At 39.2% G+C, this 18,907-nt stretch overlaps 1 protein-coding gene across 7 annotated transcripts in view; it reads left to right on the forward strand.

The window, feature by feature from the left end:
* The window catches only part of ATP8A1 (ATPase phospholipid transporting 8A1), a 239,196-nt gene that overhangs the window by 115,085 nt on the left and 105,204 nt on the right, over nucleotides 1–18,907 (forward strand). For all 7 annotated transcript variants that reach the window (XM_086705145.1, XM_086705147.1, XM_086705146.1 and 4 more), the window contains 3 exons: nucleotides 3,009–3,078; nucleotides 8,110–8,194; nucleotides 10,597–10,736. In XM_086705145.1, coding sequence (XP_086561271.1) covers nucleotides 3,009–3,078; nucleotides 8,110–8,194; nucleotides 10,597–10,736 — 295 coding nt within the window. The remainder of the gene's footprint in view (nucleotides 1–3,008; nucleotides 3,079–8,109; nucleotides 8,195–10,596; nucleotides 10,737–18,907) is intronic.

Genomic DNA, 18,907 nt, shown 5'->3' on the forward strand with positions numbered 1-18,907 from the left:
TAAGTAAAAACTAAAATAAATAAATAGAAACACTTGTAACTTACTGGGAAAAAAAGTCATTTCCTTTTCTATGCCAGCTTTGGTTGCTATCTTGGTTGGGAGTAACCACATGCCAGTGTTTAATATAAAAAATAATGGGGTCTGTCTAATGTATTATTTAAACACTGCTCTCTTGTATGTGCTGAAAGGCTCAAGGGAAAATGCATGAGAAATTGGATGAGTAACTATAATAGAGCATATATATATATATATATATATATATATATATTCCAAAATGTATTCCTGGCCTCTTTTTTTCATGTCAAAGTGGCTGTTTTTGCTAAGTCCACTTGCATTATATCCACAAGATACTATAAATAGTATATCATTAGCATTTGGGTATGTTTGTTTATTAACACATACCTGGAAGCATCACGAAGAAAAATAAAGCGCGGTCAGGGGTTTAAGGTCTATCAGGATGCAGCGATGGGGCAGGCGTAAGGATAAAAGTGAGAGAAGTGGCTATGGTGGTATTAAAAGAGGCTCTGGGAAAAACATTAGTGGTTCAGACTAGGATGATGGTAGTGCAAAGAAAGTGAAGTTGATAGAATCCAGATACCTTCTGGAAGAATGTCAGAGGGCCTTTGGGGTGGATTGGAGGTGGAAGAAGAAAGGAGGAAAGGGTTAGAGCCTCTGGCATAAACAACTGAGTAGGTAGAGGTGCCGTTTATACAGATGGCAGATATAGGAATAGATGTGCAGGATGAGATGTTTGAATCATTACGTTTGAGATGCCCCTGAGATATACGGATGGAGGTGGTGGGACAGGCCGTGGATATGAGGGCCTGGAACATAAAAGAGAAGCCTATGATTGAAATATAAATTTGGTTCTTGTTGGCCTGTAAATGGGCTTTCTCTCTCTCTCTCTCTCTCTCTCTCTCTCTCTCTCTCTCTCTCTCTCTCTCTCAAATAATTAAAGCCAAAGAAATGAGTTGGATCTCTTAGATATAAAATACAGAATGAGAGAAATAAGAAAGGCTGAGGATTGCTCTACGACTAACCCCAACTTCTAAGGGTTGATTAGAAGAAGAGGAATCTGCAAAAGAAACTACTTTGTGGTTAGAGAGGTAGAGGATAAAGAGAGGATGACTGCATAGAGCCAGGAGAAGAGGTGGATTTCAAGGTGACCGTGGTCTTCTGTGTCAGAGACTGCAGCGAGGTTAGGTGAGCTGAAGGTGAAAAGTATATGCTGAATTTAGCCGCTCAGTGGGAAGGTCAGGAGAGAAGCCAGGTGGCAGTGATGGGGGGGTGGCATTCAGGGGATGTAGGTGGAGACCGTGCGTGTAGCAGTTGTTTGGGGTTGAGTTGTGAATGGGGATGTGGCTCTCTTGGGGCACATTCTTTGGGCTGAGTTTTGTAGGAGAGAGACTCAAACATGCGCAACTGATGAGCAAGACCCAGTCTAGAAGTGGAAGACGCAGACTCGGGAGGGCAGCATAGCTTGAGGAGTGAGGTTACTGAGGAAGAAGAGTGAGAGAGGAGGTTCACATGTGAAAGGAAGTCCTCTGATAAGAAAAGAAATACTTCCTCCATTGTCAGGAAAAGAGGCAGAGAGGATGATGCCCAGCAGATAAATGTGTAGGTGTTAATGGCAAAAAGAACAGAGATTTTTGTCTGTAGCTTTCATCGAGGTGAATTGCAAAAATTCAAAGGATCTGGAGTACAAGGGTTCATTAGAGACTTGGAGAAGGGAGAAGGTGTTCCAAATCCTGCAGATAGAGAGCAAGTTTATTAGAAAAAGGTGACATGTTGCTGAACAGTAGTGAGCACCCAGGTGACATGGATATCTTGGATTTCCTAAACTCGGTGGCAGGGTGACTTTTCTCCAACTATGTCCATCTACTGTGGTGCCACAGAAAGCATTCCCATTTCCCCAGGATTTGTGAGTTTTGCCAGCAGAAGAAAGGAGCAGAAAAGTTGATGAGTTTGGGACCATCTCATTAAAGTTGGATTAAGGAGGCACCAAGAAGGGCTGAAACAGAATATAGACTATTCAGTGTCATTACGGAGAGGGCCTAATTGAATGTATTCCCAAAGCACAGGGACAGCGATCGGAGGTACTAATACAGTGGGGATTCTAGATGGAGGAACAGAAGACTAAATATTTCTAGATACCTCAGAAAGAAACTCCTGACTGTGTGGTATGCTAGGATACCATATCTAACTGCTCCTTATATTGGACTCACCTCTGTTCGTAGCAGAATATTGTAAGGTAAACAAATAGATACAGACCCTTGAGAAGTCCTTCTTCTCCCTCATTTCTGGAGAGAATGCTTATATGCGCCTGTTTCTAAATGAGGCATATCTTATGCAGTCTGTGCCACTTCTATTCAGTGTCATTTGCTATCTCCCTGCAAATGCAGTGCAAGATGCTGTGTGTTTGACTACCATTTTTATATCGCCAACGTGGTGTTAAAATGCTTGTGCTCATTAGCTTAGCTTTGTCATATAAATTGGGCTTTTTGCATGATGCCAGTGGTTTGCTAGTAATCATTGAAAAACAATCGTTGTGAATGCATAAGTCAGTTTTTAAGTGCCAGTGTTTGCCTTTCTGTGTGGTTTGGGTATATATTTAACATAGATTATTATTTCTGTTTGTATTTAAAGCTGTAACATACAATTCCTCTTAAAAGACACTGACTTTAATATTTTTTAAATCTTAAAACATTGAGCCAGAACTCTCTTCTGCTCAAGTGGGTACTAACTCTTGCAGGCTTCCTGGGATCTATTTTGTAAATTATTCCTTTAGGGCAGTAGATGGTACCCTGGTGCCTTAAAAAGACGTGATGCAACTTTCAAAGATACCCAGCCATACACCCAGGGACAGTTTGTGTATGTGGAAGGATAGGACTCATAATTTGGTCACATTTATTTTTTCACTGTGAGTGTTAAAATATGTGAGGCATGACAAACATATATATGCATATTCTCAGTATGATGACACATTATGGAAAACCTCTTTCTTTCAGCGCTAGAAAAAGAATGTCGGTGATTGTTCGCACTCCATCCGGGAAGTTACGACTTTACTGCAAAGGAGCTGTAAGTTTTTATTTTTGTCTTTAACAGTTTTGATTTATGATGGTTTATAATGTATACGTTCAGCATTCTGCTATGGAAATGTAACACAGATGTTTAGCATAAAGTTGCTGACATCCACTTTCCTTGGTGTTTTATAGTAATAGTGTTCAGCCTCTTCTGGTGAAATGCGGAATTCCTTCTGGGTAAATTTGGTGCTTTGAAAAAATTTGGCCTAGGTTATGTATATAATTCAATTTTTGATACATAATATTTGAGGTTTATATGATAAAATACGTTAGAAGACAATTAAAGTAGAAAATGCTTTGAAATTGTATTAGAAATGTAATGATCCACACCAGTTTGAATCTAATTTTTTTAAAGACCATAGAAACATGGGGAAAAATTGGATCACAGTGACTGCTGTAATTTTCATCATATGGTCATTACTATTTGTTTTGCATTGTTCTAATTATAACAGAATTTCTAACTATTGGTTGGCTTTTGTATATTGGCAGGTTATATTGGCAAAAATAGTAATTTGTTATTCGAAGTGAATTTTCCTAGTTAAAATATGTTTACACTCATAGAAATCTAAATAAGGGGTCTACGGACCAGAGCCACTTTTTGTTCTTAAAATTAGCATTTTTCTTCTGAATTATCCTTTCTGGATACCTAATCTACTTGGACTAGTCAGATAACTTACCAACTTAGAACTTTCCAATTTTAAATATAATTGCAACCTTGATTTATTGAATGAAACTTGGAAACTGAACTTATTAGGAAGCCAAAGCTTATTACTTAAATTTTTGTTGAAAATGTTTTTCAATGCCTTGGTTTTAAAGCATTGAAATGCAATTTTGAATGCTGTGTTTTTAAAGCATTTTGGTAGAATTATTTCGTGACGTCTCATAAATTTAGGTTTAGAATTCCTCCAGTTGTTGACTGAAACAAGTAACATTTATTCATTGTGTGCACTTTATCTACCAGCCTTTCAGCTCGATTTTGGAAAAAGGAAGATAAGACCCAACACTTGTCAGGAGCTGAGCCTAGTCAGGAAAATATATATAAAGAGAAGACTAGTGTACAATATTGAGGTATACTTTAAAGCTCTCCCACATTCCAAGGGTAGTATTTAGTGATAAGGGAATGATTGATATGTGTTCAGTTTACACTCAACTTACATCCTTCCATTCTTAGTTTTTTTGTTTTTGTTTTTTTTTTAATTTTTTTTTTCAACGTTTATTTATTTTTGGGACAGAGAGAGACAGAGCATGAACGGGGGAGGGGCAGAGAGAGAGGGAGACACAGAATCGGAAACAGGCTCCAGGCTCTGAGCCATCAGCCCAGAGCCCGACGCGGGGCTCGAACTCACGGACCGCGAGATCGTGACCTGGCTGAAGTCGGACGCTTAACCGACTGCGCCACCCAGGCGCCCCTCTTAGTTTTGAGTAATCATCCATCTAGAACCTTTGGGGAGTTAAAGCACTGAATAAACTATAAAAACACTGGATTTCCTTTTTGTATAATCATGGAGAGTTTGTATACATTAACTTGCTTATTGCATTGTTTCCCCTCACTCCCAACCAAGTTGGCTGTGAAATGCCGCTGAATGCTAAAAAGGCAGAAATATGTAAAACAGCAAGGTACACTTGAGAACTGCACACAGTTTGGCAGGGAATAGCAGAATTCAAGGCTGGCAAGGTGAGCATGCATTAGGTCATGCATTATTTTCATGCTCACGAACTTGTATTTTTTTCTGAATTGTTCTGATGCCATTTAGGAAGATGGCTTAAGGCAGAAAAGAGATGCATACAGAGTTACCAGTTGATGCTATTGACTATAGTCCCAAGAGTTGATAAGGATCTGAACCAAGACAGTTGCAGAGAGGATTGAGAGGGTGGAGATTTAGGACTTAGTAACTGATTACATGTGGGTGATGAGGGAAACCATGATCTAGGATTATTATCCAATTTCAACTTAACTGGGTAGACGAAGTGGTACCACGTCCCATGATAGAGGGTTGGGAACTACATCTGGGCCATGAGGCAGAGATGTTTGGATTATACAGGAGAAGGAATCTAGGGTGCTGATACAGATTTAGGAGTTAACATGTATAGCTGGAGACTAAAAGCAGAGGATTGATGAGATCTTGTAAGGAGATATTACATGAAAAGAAGAGGCTAAAAGTGAAGAGTAGAGGATCTAAAAAGAGAGATTTAATCAGGATTAGGGAGCAGTGGTTGGAGTTTGGTTTCTGTGAGACAATGGGGGCAAATAGTGCTTTCTGTAAAATGTGGATGGGAGCCTCTTTGATGCCTGAGACAGTGGTGAGGTTCCTAATTATGAGAAGAGACTAAGAAAAGCTCATACCAACTCTGCTGGGGGGTAATGTAAAACCATCAGATTGGGGTACACACAAACAAGGAGAGAGTGAGAGCAAAACTTAGGGACACATGAGGAAAGTCTAATGCCGAAGAGAGAACAAGCATGTAAACCACTGGACACGAATTCACTCCAGGTGAAATCATTTGTACAGACAGGTCTGGCCAAGGATGCTTAGAGCTCAACATGATTTAAAAAAAACAACAACAACTATTTTTAATCAAAAAGAAATTGGGGTTGAGGGGTGGGGGTACGTGTAAGCTAAACTGGAAATCATAAACAATCAAGAGAAAACATCAGTAAATGGAATAAACTCTAAACAGAGTGGAAGGGGCAGGGGCGGAGTTAGTGAATTGGAAGACAGCACTGAAGAGTTCATCTAGAATACAGCACAGAGAGATGGTGGTTCTCTGTGTGTGTGGATATGGATGGTTTATTTTTTTATTCTTTTCCAGGTTTTCTGCAATGAAGTCGCCTTGCTTTTTTAATTTTAAATGAAAAAAAAAAGGAAAAGTATACAATATACAGTTTATGTCTGCAATAGTAGCCTATTTTTAAAAAGTTATATCGACACGAATAAAATCTTAATTTATTCAAGAAAATAAAAACGCTATTCCAATAGGGGTCGCCTATAGGGGCGCCTGGGTGGCTCAGTCGGTGAAGCGTCAGACTTTGACTCAGGTCATGAGCTCTCGGTTTGTGAGTTCAAGCCCTGTGTGGGGCTCTGTGCTGACAGTTCAGAGCCTGGAGCCTGCTTCAGATTCTGTGTCTCCCCATCTCTTGGCCCCTTCCATGCTCATGCTCTGTCTCTCTCTTTCTCTCAATAATCAATAAACGTTAAAAAAATTTTTTTTAAATACTAATAATTAAAAAAAAATAAAAGATGAACAGGAAAACAACTTTTCAAGTGAAAATCGACCTAAGATGAGTTATTCATCTTGAAGCTGTAGACTTTTCACATAAACACCTGGAATCTGTGCCGTGCACTCCAGGAACATCCCCTCTTGCACTGTTTTCTGATCTTACCTTGCTGAGGGGCTAGGACACCAGATAAGTAAATCCAGTTAGGATTTTCTGTAAATGTAGACTCAGTAGGTTCTAATCCGATCCTAAGGGTACACACGCTTTCGTTCCTGTGAAGAAACCTTTTTTGGTCCTAACCACGTACCATATACTTGATGTAGCTCTCTGAATTAATGAGCATTACTCTGGGTAAAAAGTTGATCTTCACGTATTTCTGACAGGTAAGCATGGCCAGTTGTGACTATCGTTTAAAAACATACCATATAATTCATGTATATTCTGTCTCTTGCGTTCCTTGATACCATAAAGAAGATAGAAAATTCTATTTTGGACATCAGTGTCTTCCGCTAGAAAATTTGGCTACGTTGCAGAATTTAATCTTCCTTATCACTTTGGTTTTCGTGACTTTAATTTTTTAGAAGATTTTCTTAGTTTCAAAGCAGCCTATTTAGTTTCTTTGAAAAAGTCATTAGCCTCTGGAAAAAAATAGATTTCACAAGTTATACCTTTCATTCCTAGAAAGGAACCATGAGGGGAAATTACCATTTCCTTTTGCTTTGCCCCCCCCCCTTCCTATTCCACCACTAAAGAATGAAAAGAAATTCATAATTGGGGCCTGGAATATTCCATCTGTCCTGAGGTCACTAAGTTCTTGTTTCTCTCAAGGGTTCTAAATCATACCCCATTAGACTCCTTCCAAATCTCAGCCCTGAGACTGGAGACCCCAAAATGGGTAATACCACTGAGAAAGTAATTGCAGGTAAATGATTTATTTTTTCCTAGTCTAATAAAACCATGAAGGCCAAACACTAAAATTCTTAAAACATTATATCCAAGCTGAGGAATAACTAAAGGAACAATAAGCAATTTATAAAGGGGCAAAAATCAGAGAACTGTAAGTGGTGCACAACATTCACGCCGAAAGGCACTTTAAAGATAATCCAGTAATTGCATTTTACAGACTAAGTTAATTGAGCTTTCAGAAGATAAAGTGACACAATCAGAAATATTCAGCTATCAGGCAATGCTAGATTTGTTCAGAATTCTCCTTATCATACCCACCAACCCTCTCAGTGGATTTGGCCTTGTGTTTCTCAAAGTTTGTTCTCTGTGAGCACCAGCCCCATAGAGATGCCCTAATCCCTAGCCCGGGCTCCATAGTGAATGAGTCTGGGGAACATACCACATGGCCCCCTTAGACATCTGTTCACATTAGCATTTTAAGGGCTCTAAGTATTCCTACAGGGCAAGCTTTGTTCAGCCCAGCACTTCCCAAACTTTTTGAGTACTGGACCATTTTTCCCTGTGGCACCCAGGAACACTGCAGCGTCCTGCCCTACCTTCAGGGTTGGGGAAGATCTTGCAAGATAAGTGAGGTACTGCTAGAATATGAAATGTTGATCACTGGAGTAACTACGGATGTATTCAGAAAGGAGAAAGATGAAACTATATGACTCAAACCTTATTTCTTAGTGTCACTAGGGAAACAGTGTTATTAGGCAAAAAATATTTTGTGCTTTAAAATTAATGCTCAAAGTGATTGCTTGTTTTTATACTGATTTGCTGCTAATAATGCTGCCAACATTAATGTTCATTAAGCTCAAGATGCTTACTTTAATTGCATTCTACCTTCTGTTTGTTTTCGAGGACACTGTAATTTATGATCGACTGGCAGAGACTTCAAAATACAAAGAAATTACCCTAAAACATTTAGAGCAGTTTGCTACAGAAGGTGAGTATAATACAGCAATACAGCATGATTAAAATAAAAGGAAATCAAATACTTCTGGTGTCTTGCAAGATTGTTGTTTCTTGACTTAGAAATTCCTAAAGTAAGAGAACAATTAATGTTGATAATTTAGATTATACTACATGCTGTTCCTATTATTTTTGCTTTGCTTCTCTGTATTAAAATTTTGAGAGACTTAGCCCCCAAGTTTTGGGGGTATAGGGCCTATAAATCTGTTCACTTTTTAGAATGGGTACTATTCACATTATAAATATGTTGTATCTCTAGCAGTGTAGAAGGAAGAGAAACAAAACAACTGGCTATGCTAGTCTGAATAAGAAAGAGGAGAAAAATAAGCCTATATGGCTATAAGAATAGTTATTCAGTATAGTTTTAACTCAAGACTTCTTAGGCCCCTACCACATGACAGGCTCTGTGTGAGGCTTGGGATCTAAAATGTTAAGTCCTGTCTCTGTGTCCTCCTGAAACATATGATCTGTATAGCAGAGCAGTGCATAGTCTAGGGGCATGATCTAGATTAGATGGGAGGACTCGAGAGTCCTTAAACAGTAGGGTCTGTTACTACAAGAATTTGTAGAGCCTTATCTCTGAACTTAACAGAAGTAGTCAGAGCTGTATCTAAATCTCCCATCTAAGGTTTCACTCTTGTCTGCTTCAGCTACAACGGTCACCAAATGCAGCAAGCCTGACCTCTGATCAAATCCTTCTTCCTCTTAATCCAAAAGCTGCAAAAAGATAGGAACGTTTTAAAAAGCACGAGGTTTTGAAAAGCAAGGGCATAAAGAACCTTCTCCCAGCTCTCCAAAAATGCAAGAGCATGGAGACACTCCTGTTCATAGAGTTCAGATTCCTCAAGGCGCATCCTCAGCTGGGCTCGGCGGGTACAACCTAGCCAGCATCCTGCCCAGGTTCTTTTTCTGGAGGAGGGTTGAGGGAGCATCTCTCTCTTCTCTGGTTATGATACGAGGATAGTCCAGCTCCTAGACAAATTTAAGTTTTCTTGGTCTTCACCTCCACCCTATTCTTTCTGGCCCTGGGCTGAACATCGCTTTTACTCCATGGCTACCCCAGAGTAAGTCTTCAGCCAAATTTCCAAAAGAGAAAAACATGTCCTAATATGGCCCCAAAGATTTAGCTTCTACTCTCCGTGAGCTGGCAATGGACAACCCTACTCCTTTCTTGGAAGATAGAGTCCTCTGGGCACTTTATGTTCTCTGCTTCTTATTTCTGACATGTTCCCTGGTCATATTTTATTTGGCTTGAGGTCACTAGCACCTCGTTATTCTATGAGTTAATGACTTTGAGTGAGGGTGTTGTCTTCTCAGGAACCCAATTAACTGCATTTGTCCTGGCTGACAAATGCTTTTGCTTCTTCCTTGTTCCAATCCACCGTTTTTTGTTTTTTGTTTGGCTGAAGGTCGTTTCCAAGTGAGTTGTGAAATTGATAGACACTGATCACAAGGAGTAGGTCATCTCAAACATCAGATTTGGTTGTTTTCCTAGGGTGTTTCTGATGAGTACTTTTGTTTTGTCACTATCCCTCAGGTCTTTTAGACTCTTTATACGACACTTTTATGGTGATAAAGAACAATAATAAATACAAGCATATATCCCTGTATGAGGCACATGGCTTTCCTAGGAGACCCCATTGGGGTCCCTCTTTTTCCTCATAAGCATCTATGAAGCATCTACAAGCCAGCTACTGTGCCCAGTACTAGAGTTAGAGGTATGAAGAACTCAGGGCCCCTTCCCTCCAGGATCTGTACACTAATACAGGAAATCCACAAGAAAAACAGTATGAAACATTGTCATTCACACCATAGGTGTGTTTGGGGATTTCTGCCTGTGGGGTCTGAGTGAGAGGAGAATGCTTCCGAGAGATGACGTTACGAACTGAGTCTTAAGGCAGATGCGAGGCAGACAGTTGAGGGAGTTGGAGGGAGTGAAAGGGGGGAAAAAGTGACCAGCGTGTGCAGAGACCCTGGTGTATAGGAGGTAAATGGCAGAGAAGGAGGTTGAAGACAATTGGTACAGGGTAAGTGAGCCAGATTTGGGGGTTTGGACTTTATCCCGGGGAATAATTGAAAGATCTCAAAAAAGGAATAATCTGATAAGATGTGGATGTTGGAAAAGTCACTTTGGGAAAGGCACAAAGGATGTATCGAAAGAGCTAGGGATCAGAAGCACAGTGCCGGTTTAAGGTGAGGGGAGCACGAATACCCATTTTACGCTAAAGTGGTGTCACAACTGAATCAGACTTCAACATATTGTTTGAATTGAGCCAGTCTTTTCAAAATAAGACTTACTTATATAAAAATGGAAGGGTCCTACTTCTGAATAAAATCTTATTTGGTGTTGGGGGGATATATGCTGCCTTTTTTCAGGATTACGAACTTTATGTTTTGCCGTGGCTGAGATCTCAGAGAGCGACTTTCAGGAGTGGCGAGCCGTCTATCAGCGTGCATCCACATCCGTGCAGAACAGACTGCTCAAACTCGAAGAGAGTTATGAGTTAATTGAAAAGGTATGTGAAAGACCATTTTGCTCATACAGAAAATTTGGTTTCCAGAAAATTTCAGTCTTTTCAGGAGCCAATAAATAAAGATCAGAACATTTTGACACACCATTCACTGTTGAATCTCCTCGGGTCGAAGCATCAACAGATATTAATTATGGTCAAAACTTTTGCTGAAAAGTCTCTGGAATTACTTTGTGTAGACCTTCTTTTTTTTATATAATTTTGGATTGGAGTTAGGCTAGTTTAGCTGTCTTCTTGCCAATGTACACTATTGCTTCTGCATCAATGAAGATAAGCATGCCCTCCTCCACACACACGTGCACACAAGTTACATACACTACGTGTGTGTGTATATATATGTATATATGTGTGTATATATGTATACATACATATATATGTATATGTGGAAATACGTTTGGAAATAACTTTTCTCCTGCCTCATTTTGTACACAGCCTGAATATGTATATATGTATATAAATGAAGATTTATAATATGTAATACAAAATAATGTAAAAATACAGCTTGTGTGACTCTATACCTAATAATGAAGAAGACATAAGTGAACAATTCAGTGCTTATACCTGGCTATTTATTGTGTGTATGCACACACACACACACACACACACGTATGCATACATATACAGACATCCCTCATTTGTGTCACAACCAAAAATACTCTTATTTTACAGATAAGGAAACCAAGGCTATTCAGCCAAAAAGCGATGGATACACTATGATCGCTGCTTTATAAGTAGCAAGAAATCTCACCTCCTTAATTAAGAATGGCAAACATATTTGTGTAGTACTTACCGTGTGCCAAATGCCTTTGTAGCCCTTGAATCTATTAACTAGTCCTCACAACATCCCTTGGAGGCAGGTAATGTTAATGACTCCAGTTTCACAGATGAAGAAATCAAGGAAACAGAGAGGTTAAGTGATTTGGTTGAGATTACACAGTTCATAAGAGGGTGAGCCAGAATCCTCATTCTGGCTCCAAAGTCCATGCTCTTAGCCACTCAGGTATCTTCATTCTAACCTTTCACTTTCCATCAAATAACTTCTTTACTGCATAATTCCTTGACTGTATTCATGTTTGTACTACATAGAATCTGGTTTGTCTGTTAGCTTCAGCTTACTGGATCTTGCCTGCAGGTTAGTAAAAGTTGACATTTTTTTACTCCTTCCTCTTTTTCAAACAGTTTGCTCTCTGGCACTTCCTGTCTGAAAGATGGTTAGCCCCGCTGATGCCTCCTTCCCCTTTCTGCTCCCATATGCTGCCTCTGTGTATAATACTGGGGAATGTCATGCCCCAGCTGCAGGTGGTTTTCTCTGTTGTATACAGTGGCCATTTGTGACTCGAGATACTGTTCTCCTGTCTCCTCAGTGGACTGTGATCACTTTAGAAGCTAGTTTGTTTCTCATACATTCCTTGCCTTTGAACTTATTTTTGTATCTTGCTTATTTCTCAGAAGACTTGTGATAGCATATATGGTACCTTCCAACTTAATACCCATCTACCCCCCAGCTGTAGAAGCACACACACAGCTTGTTATCAGTTAACTTGTTGAATAAGTCTCTCTCCCTCTCTTTTTTTCCCTAACATATTTATATATGATTATGTCTTTGGGGCATAATGTGGTAAAATAAATACTTTATTATTTACAATGCCATGACCATAATCTCTTTCAATCTCTCCAGCCAAAGTTACATGTTTCCTACAGTACTAATGGTTTGGGTTTTTAATCTGTTGTTTTTTTCTTATTGTTTTGAGGACTAAGAACAAAAAAACTAACGTTTGGAAATACGTTTGGAAATAACTTTTCTCCTGCCTCCTTTTGTACACAGCCTGAATATAATGTGATAGAATTAATATATAAGAAGTTACAATAAAATATTTGAAAATGGATTCTAACCATTAAATGTTGTTTCTGCATAAAGCATACTGTAGAAAATTCTGGAGTTGAATGTTTAACATGCCTAATAACAGTTTTACTCTGAACTCCTTAGAGTTTATAGATTAGGTTTTATAGGTTTAACAGTTGTTGCAGTTGGGTGCGTGCGTGCGTGCGTGCGTGCGTGTGTGTGTGTGTGTGTGTGTGTGTGTAGTAAGTGTAATATCTGGTATTAAAAGCCTTGGGACTTCCATCTTTTAAATGAAATAGAAGTTCAACCTTTCTCCAGCAGATGGTGATCGTGAGTCACACGGAAAAATTTAACTCGTCTGGGAAATGCATTACATGTATATGTATATTTTTAGCTTACACATACAGATGCCTCCCTCTGACTGCCTCTTTCCTAAAATGAATGAAAAGGAGATTGATAGCTAATTCCTTTTTACTTCCTGATAAGCCATGATCTCTAAGTTTTATTGAAAAATCTAAGAACCAGAAAGGTGAAAGGATTGGTTCCCTTGCTCAGCCAGTTTCCAAATAAGGGCTGGATTTCTGTGTCCATCCCTATCCCTAAAACCATAATTCCACTCAGGTGTTTATTTCATTAACTTGAATTAGGCTGCTAATAGGTGTTAGGTATTGGGGAAGCACAGGCAAATAAGGAACACTCCCTCAGTGGAGGACCTGAGCATCATGGTCTGAACAAATTCCTTAAGTGGGGAATTCGGAAGGAACCCGAAATGGTAACCCACAAGCTTGGTCCAACGGTAGCTCCAGAGACATAACTTTTAAAATGAACTCCAGGGGCTCCTGGGCAGCTCAGTCAATTAAGCATCCGATTTAGGTTCAGGTCATTATCTCCTGGATCATGGGTTCGAGCACCGTGTCAGGCTGTATGCTGGCAGCTCAGAGCCTAGAAACTGCTTTGGATTCTGTGTCTCCCTCTCTCCCTCTGCCCCTCCCTTGCTTGTACTCTGTCTCTGCCTCTCTCAAAAATAAACATTTAAAATTTTTTTAAATAATAAAAAATAAAATTAACCCCAAAAGATTATTTTACCAGTTAAAAGAGGTCAGAGGTTTTTTTAGGGAAAAAGAACAGGCACAATAATACTGAAGAGTCTCTGTAACGAAGAGTTATTTTTCTGAAAATACTTTTCCCATCCCTGATCATTTGAAGACTCTAGGATTTTTAATGTATCTAGAGTCAGGGTGATATCACTGCTTCCTTGGTCTGAGCTTGCATTCTGGGTTAAAATCGCTGGGGTGAGTGTTCAGTAGGAATTGTGGGTGATTGTCATTAAAACCACCCTACTGAGGCAGGTTTCAACATGGCAGAGCACGGGTCCTGCGGGTGCATTGCCCTGGCTTTACATTTAGCTGTCATAATGTTAAGGGTCAACCGTTTTTGGCTTCTTCTTTGGCTACTTTATTTATTTTTTTTTTAATTTTTATTTTTGTATCTGTTTTTATTTTTAGAGACTGCATGAGCAGGGGAAAGGGGCAGAGAGATAGATAAAGACAGAGAATTCTAAGCAGGCTCCATGTTCAGCACAGAGCCCAAAGGGGCTTGATCCCACGACCCTAGAATCATGATCTGAGCCCACATCAAGAGTCAGATGCTCAACCGACTGAGGCACCCTAGCGTTCTTTGGCTACTTTAAATGAGACATGTGGATTATGTAGTCTCTTTTTATGTGATTGCAATCTGTTTTTTTGGGTGGACCACAATATTAGACTTAGCATGTAGATAGTGAATTTTAAATCTTTCTTCTAACAGCAAAACCCATTTAGCAAACAAAGTATTGCCTGAATCATAATATGTATAAGAGATACAAGCAGAGTTGCTCTGATTAAGGGTGGAGGGGTGGCGAGGAACCCCAAATTGGCTCTCCCCTCAACCTCAGCACCTTGCCCTCATCATGGTCAGTGAGAAGCTTTTTATGATTCTGGGCTTCACTGAGCACCTTTTGAAACCATATAATATTCCATCTGTGTGTGAAATTTTTAGAAAATGTGCTTCTCAAAATACTATAGATTTTCAATGCTTTTCAGTTTTGTTAGGAAGAAAGAGGGCACTCACATGAGCAGGGGAGAGGGGCAGAGGGAGAAGGAGAGAGAATCTTAAGCGGGTTCCATGCCCAGTGTGGAGCCGGAGTCAGGGCTCAATTCCATGACCCTGGGATCGTGACTGAGCTGAAATCAAGAGTCGAATGCTTAACCAACTGAGCCACCCAGGTGCCCCTCAATGCTTTTCACTTTTCAGTGAAAAACCAGATTGTCACTGTGGTCCCTGCACAAGAGGTTTCTGAACATATTTGAATTAATGATGCAAAATGCCATTGACATGTTAATGGTAGTATTACATTAAAGACATTCAAAATTTGAAAGATTCGTAGAGCTTTTCCTGAAAATGAGAATATTTTTAATATGTTGCAAAATAAGTGAAAATTTTGTAAATAAGATTGTACTTTTAAACCCTACTCACTATCTTATCCCTCCAGTGTTTGTTCAAAGAAGTAACTCAGTTTTTGAAATTTAGTTAAAACCTTATTCCTTTGGGTGCAGTAACTCCTAGCATAAGCTGAAAAAATATCCAAATAGACCGAAAACATCCAAGAAGATAATGACTTTGGTCCCTTGGCACAGTGCTTTGTTACTTTTCTTTCCCAGCAATCTGAGCACTAGAAAGCACCCCCTTCATCCTCCAGGGCACTATAGGAAAGAAGAATGTATAAGAGATTTGAAAAAGTCCTCTGGATACCGTTATCCCTACTGACTGTCGTTAGAGGAGAAGTTTTAGGACTTTTACATCCATCTGTAAATATCAGCATCATCTCTGCTCATGCTTTGGACTCCAACCCTTGTATTCAGATGGTAAACTTTTCAGGATTAAAAAAAAAAAAAAAAAAGAAATTCTAATGCTATGGGTTGTTTCAAGATGTTCCTGAAACATCTTTTTTCTGTTACCAATGGAGGCCAAGACGCAGCATTGATTCCTAGGAAGACAAAATGGTACAGGAACAAGAAGGGTCAGTCACATGGCTAAAATGCAAAAGGGATTATTAGAATCATATTAGATACTTGAGGTGTCTTGACCCGGTTTAGGAAGGGGAATTGTAGCACCACTTTGGATTTTATGGACGGTAACATCTCTGCATGTCTTTACCACCACCACTTCTGAGAACCTCGTTTTCCCCTTCTTCAGACAGTATACCTGACTTGCTTTATGTACTTTAACCTTGCTCTTTTGAAAAACAATTCATGTATTTAGACTTGTAATTTTAGATTATGAAACCACCTATACTACGCTGGTCTGCATTTTTAAAAATCTGATTTTTAGAATAACATTTAGAACTCATTTGTATGTATTTGGTCAGGAGAAATTACAGATAAGTAACAGAATGATTACGGAGCTTTATGCTTCATTAGCAGTGGTTTCCCTGAAATTTCTCACCTTGTTCTTTGATCTGTCACTTTACATTTATTCTAACGTCCTTCTAAAACAATTTTTTTTTTTTTTTTTTTTTTTTTTTTTTTTTTTTGCCTCATCTTCATACTCTGCTGCTGGGTTCCCTTGAAAATTTATAGTACAGAGGGCTCTGATCTTATCAGGGAAGATTTTCTAATTAAACCATTGGCTGAAATAGGAAGGTGTCCCTTCGTGGTAAATATAGATTTCTGAAAACGTTTTATATTTATTTGCTTCAATAGAGAAATGCAATTATATCTTTAGCATTGCACAGATTACCTACTGATCGCATCTAGTGTTTATGAAAGCAAATTATTTATCTTGAGCAGTAACCGAAAACAGAGTGAGATATAATAGTGGGCAGTGATTGAAGCAGTATTTCCCTGGTGATCAAATTGGTGTTTTCTTTTTTCTTCCTGTTATGAGGCATAGATTGTGAAATATGTTTTTAAAAAATAGCAACTTAGCTGATGCAGTTTTGTTTAATAGATTATGGTTCAGAGAAGATCATTTCTGAGCTTGAGAGTAATCAAGGTAGGGGTGCCTGGGTGGCTCAGTCGGTTAAGTGACCGACTTCGGCTCAGGTCATGATCTCACGGTTCATGGGTTTGAGCCCCACGTTGGGCTCTGTGCTGACAACTCAGAGCCTGGAGCCTGCTTCAGATTCTGTGTCTCCCTCTTTCTCTGCCTCTCCCCCATTCGTGCTGTGTTTCTCTCTGTCTCTCAAAACTGAATAAACGCTAAAAAAAAAATTTTTAAAAAGAGTAATCAGAACACTGCAACTTTGACAATCTAGCTCTCCTTTGAATCAGAGAGCAATGTTTTACACACATTTTGTGATTTCTGTTACCTGTACCCTCCACTAGATTGAAGCCTCATGAGAGCAAGGACTGTTTTTCTCGTATTCGTCACTGTGTTTCCAGTGCCTGCCTGTCTGGCCCATGTTGACTACTGAATAAATATCTGATGAATAAATAAATGATTCAGTTAAATAATTTATTCAGAAGCTAAATTTATTTAGTAGGTGCTTGCCTAATGAAAGCCTGGCCCCTATTGCTAATGTATGTAGTCCATGTTTTCTTCACATGGAGGATGTTCGTGTCACATGTGTTGTCACTAAGGATTAATTTAAGGATATGTCGGGGAAAAAAGAGCTAATAATTCTAAAGAATGCATTCTGTAGAAATGTGGTCACAGCCATTTTGAAAACTTGCTAAATTATTTAACCTATGAACGTGACAAGCACACGTTTGAGAATATTCATCAGCAGACGCCTGGACACATGGCGGGCTGAGTTCTGGGATCTGGGGCACAGCAAGGGAAAAGGACCGAGAAAAATCCCTCTCTTCGGTTTCAGTGGGCGGAGACAGGCAGTGCACTTGTAAACTGAAAAATGAAGTTCCAGACGGGGCTTAGTGCCCCGAGCACTGAGATGAGTCCCCAAGGTCGGACCGTGAGGTGGAGTGACCTTTTTTACATTATCTCCTTAACTTCCCCCTCGAACGTGGCTGACATTTTTGGGACTTCATGAAGACTTCTTTGATGTGGTGTGATAAATAGATCAATCATGATACACAGTGTGACTAAACACAACAGTCTAGCACCCTTCGCAACACGTGGCAACGAGTGGTTTAGAGGATTCCTAGAAAAATATAAAACTTAATGGAAAACAGGACTTTTCTTGAGCATTTATGACTGCCAAGTTCACAGTAACTTCTGTATTAGAATGTAATGCTTTTTCAGATAAAACTACCGCTTCTATTCTTAGAGGCTGCAAATATCCCTTTCATTTGTACTAAAAAATGAAATGTACTAGATGAAAATTTACATGATGTACTGGTGATTTCATGGTTTACAATTCCAGTAGTTTCCTGTTTTACTGTTTGCTTAAGAATATTTGCAGCCTGTCAGCTCATCCACTAAGACCTGACACTTTTTGAGCATTTACTAAGTTCCAGGTCCTCTGCTCTTTACCCTAATTGCTTAGTTAAAGGGCCTATAAAGTGGAGTACACGAAATGATCCATTGGGGTGAGAGAATGTTACAACTTCTGTTACTAGTTATATTTGATCTCAACTTTTTTATAATTTCTCTTTACTCTGCAAAGTACAGAATTTATTGATATTAACAGTTTGTTATACAAAAATAGAACAATGTCCTAGGTAAGCACTCAACATTTTTTCCTAACATACTCAAAAAAAAAAAAAAAAAAAGTTTTGAGATCATTTCTCAGAAAGATCCTATTCAGTCTGTATTAATTGGCCTTACCTTGCTGATTTAGAAATTCTTAGGAAAGTTACTTGCTGAGGGATACATATCCAGTGGTTGGCAGAGCAGGGATTCAAATCCCAGTTCGGTCTTAATTCCAAATCCCATGTTAATAAACCATATGTTATTCTGTGGGTGTGGTTTAGAAGAAAGCAAGAATGTATGTAAAATATGGTAAACTTGAAAAATAAAACATAACCAAGCGTGTAGCTGCCTAATCACCAGATCAGCACTTGAGAGGCATGGCATTGTTAGGACATGTCCCCGTAGTAAACGAGATAGCCTCTGTGCATCATTTTCCTTAAACATGAAGGTAGAAATTTGTGTTTCATGATTTTCCCTCAACTCATCTTGGGAATCGTATTTAAAGTACTTAAGGTTTTCTTAGTACTCTTTCTCTGTTTACATGCTTCTCCTTTTTGGCCTGATAGATCTCTTACAACGAGCCTTTTGCGGTAGGCTTTCCACACTGCGTATTGCTGCCTTCTCGCCCAGAGAAGATGGCTGTTGTTTTTGCAGGCTACACCCAATCGCCTCTCAAATCCTG

Source organism: Puma concolor, chromosome B1, assembly GCF_028749965.1.
Source record: "Puma concolor isolate L17-30 chromosome B1, mPumCon1.1.hap2, whole genome shotgun sequence".
Taxonomy (NCBI): Eukaryota; Metazoa; Chordata; class Mammalia; order Carnivora; family Felidae; genus Puma; species Puma concolor.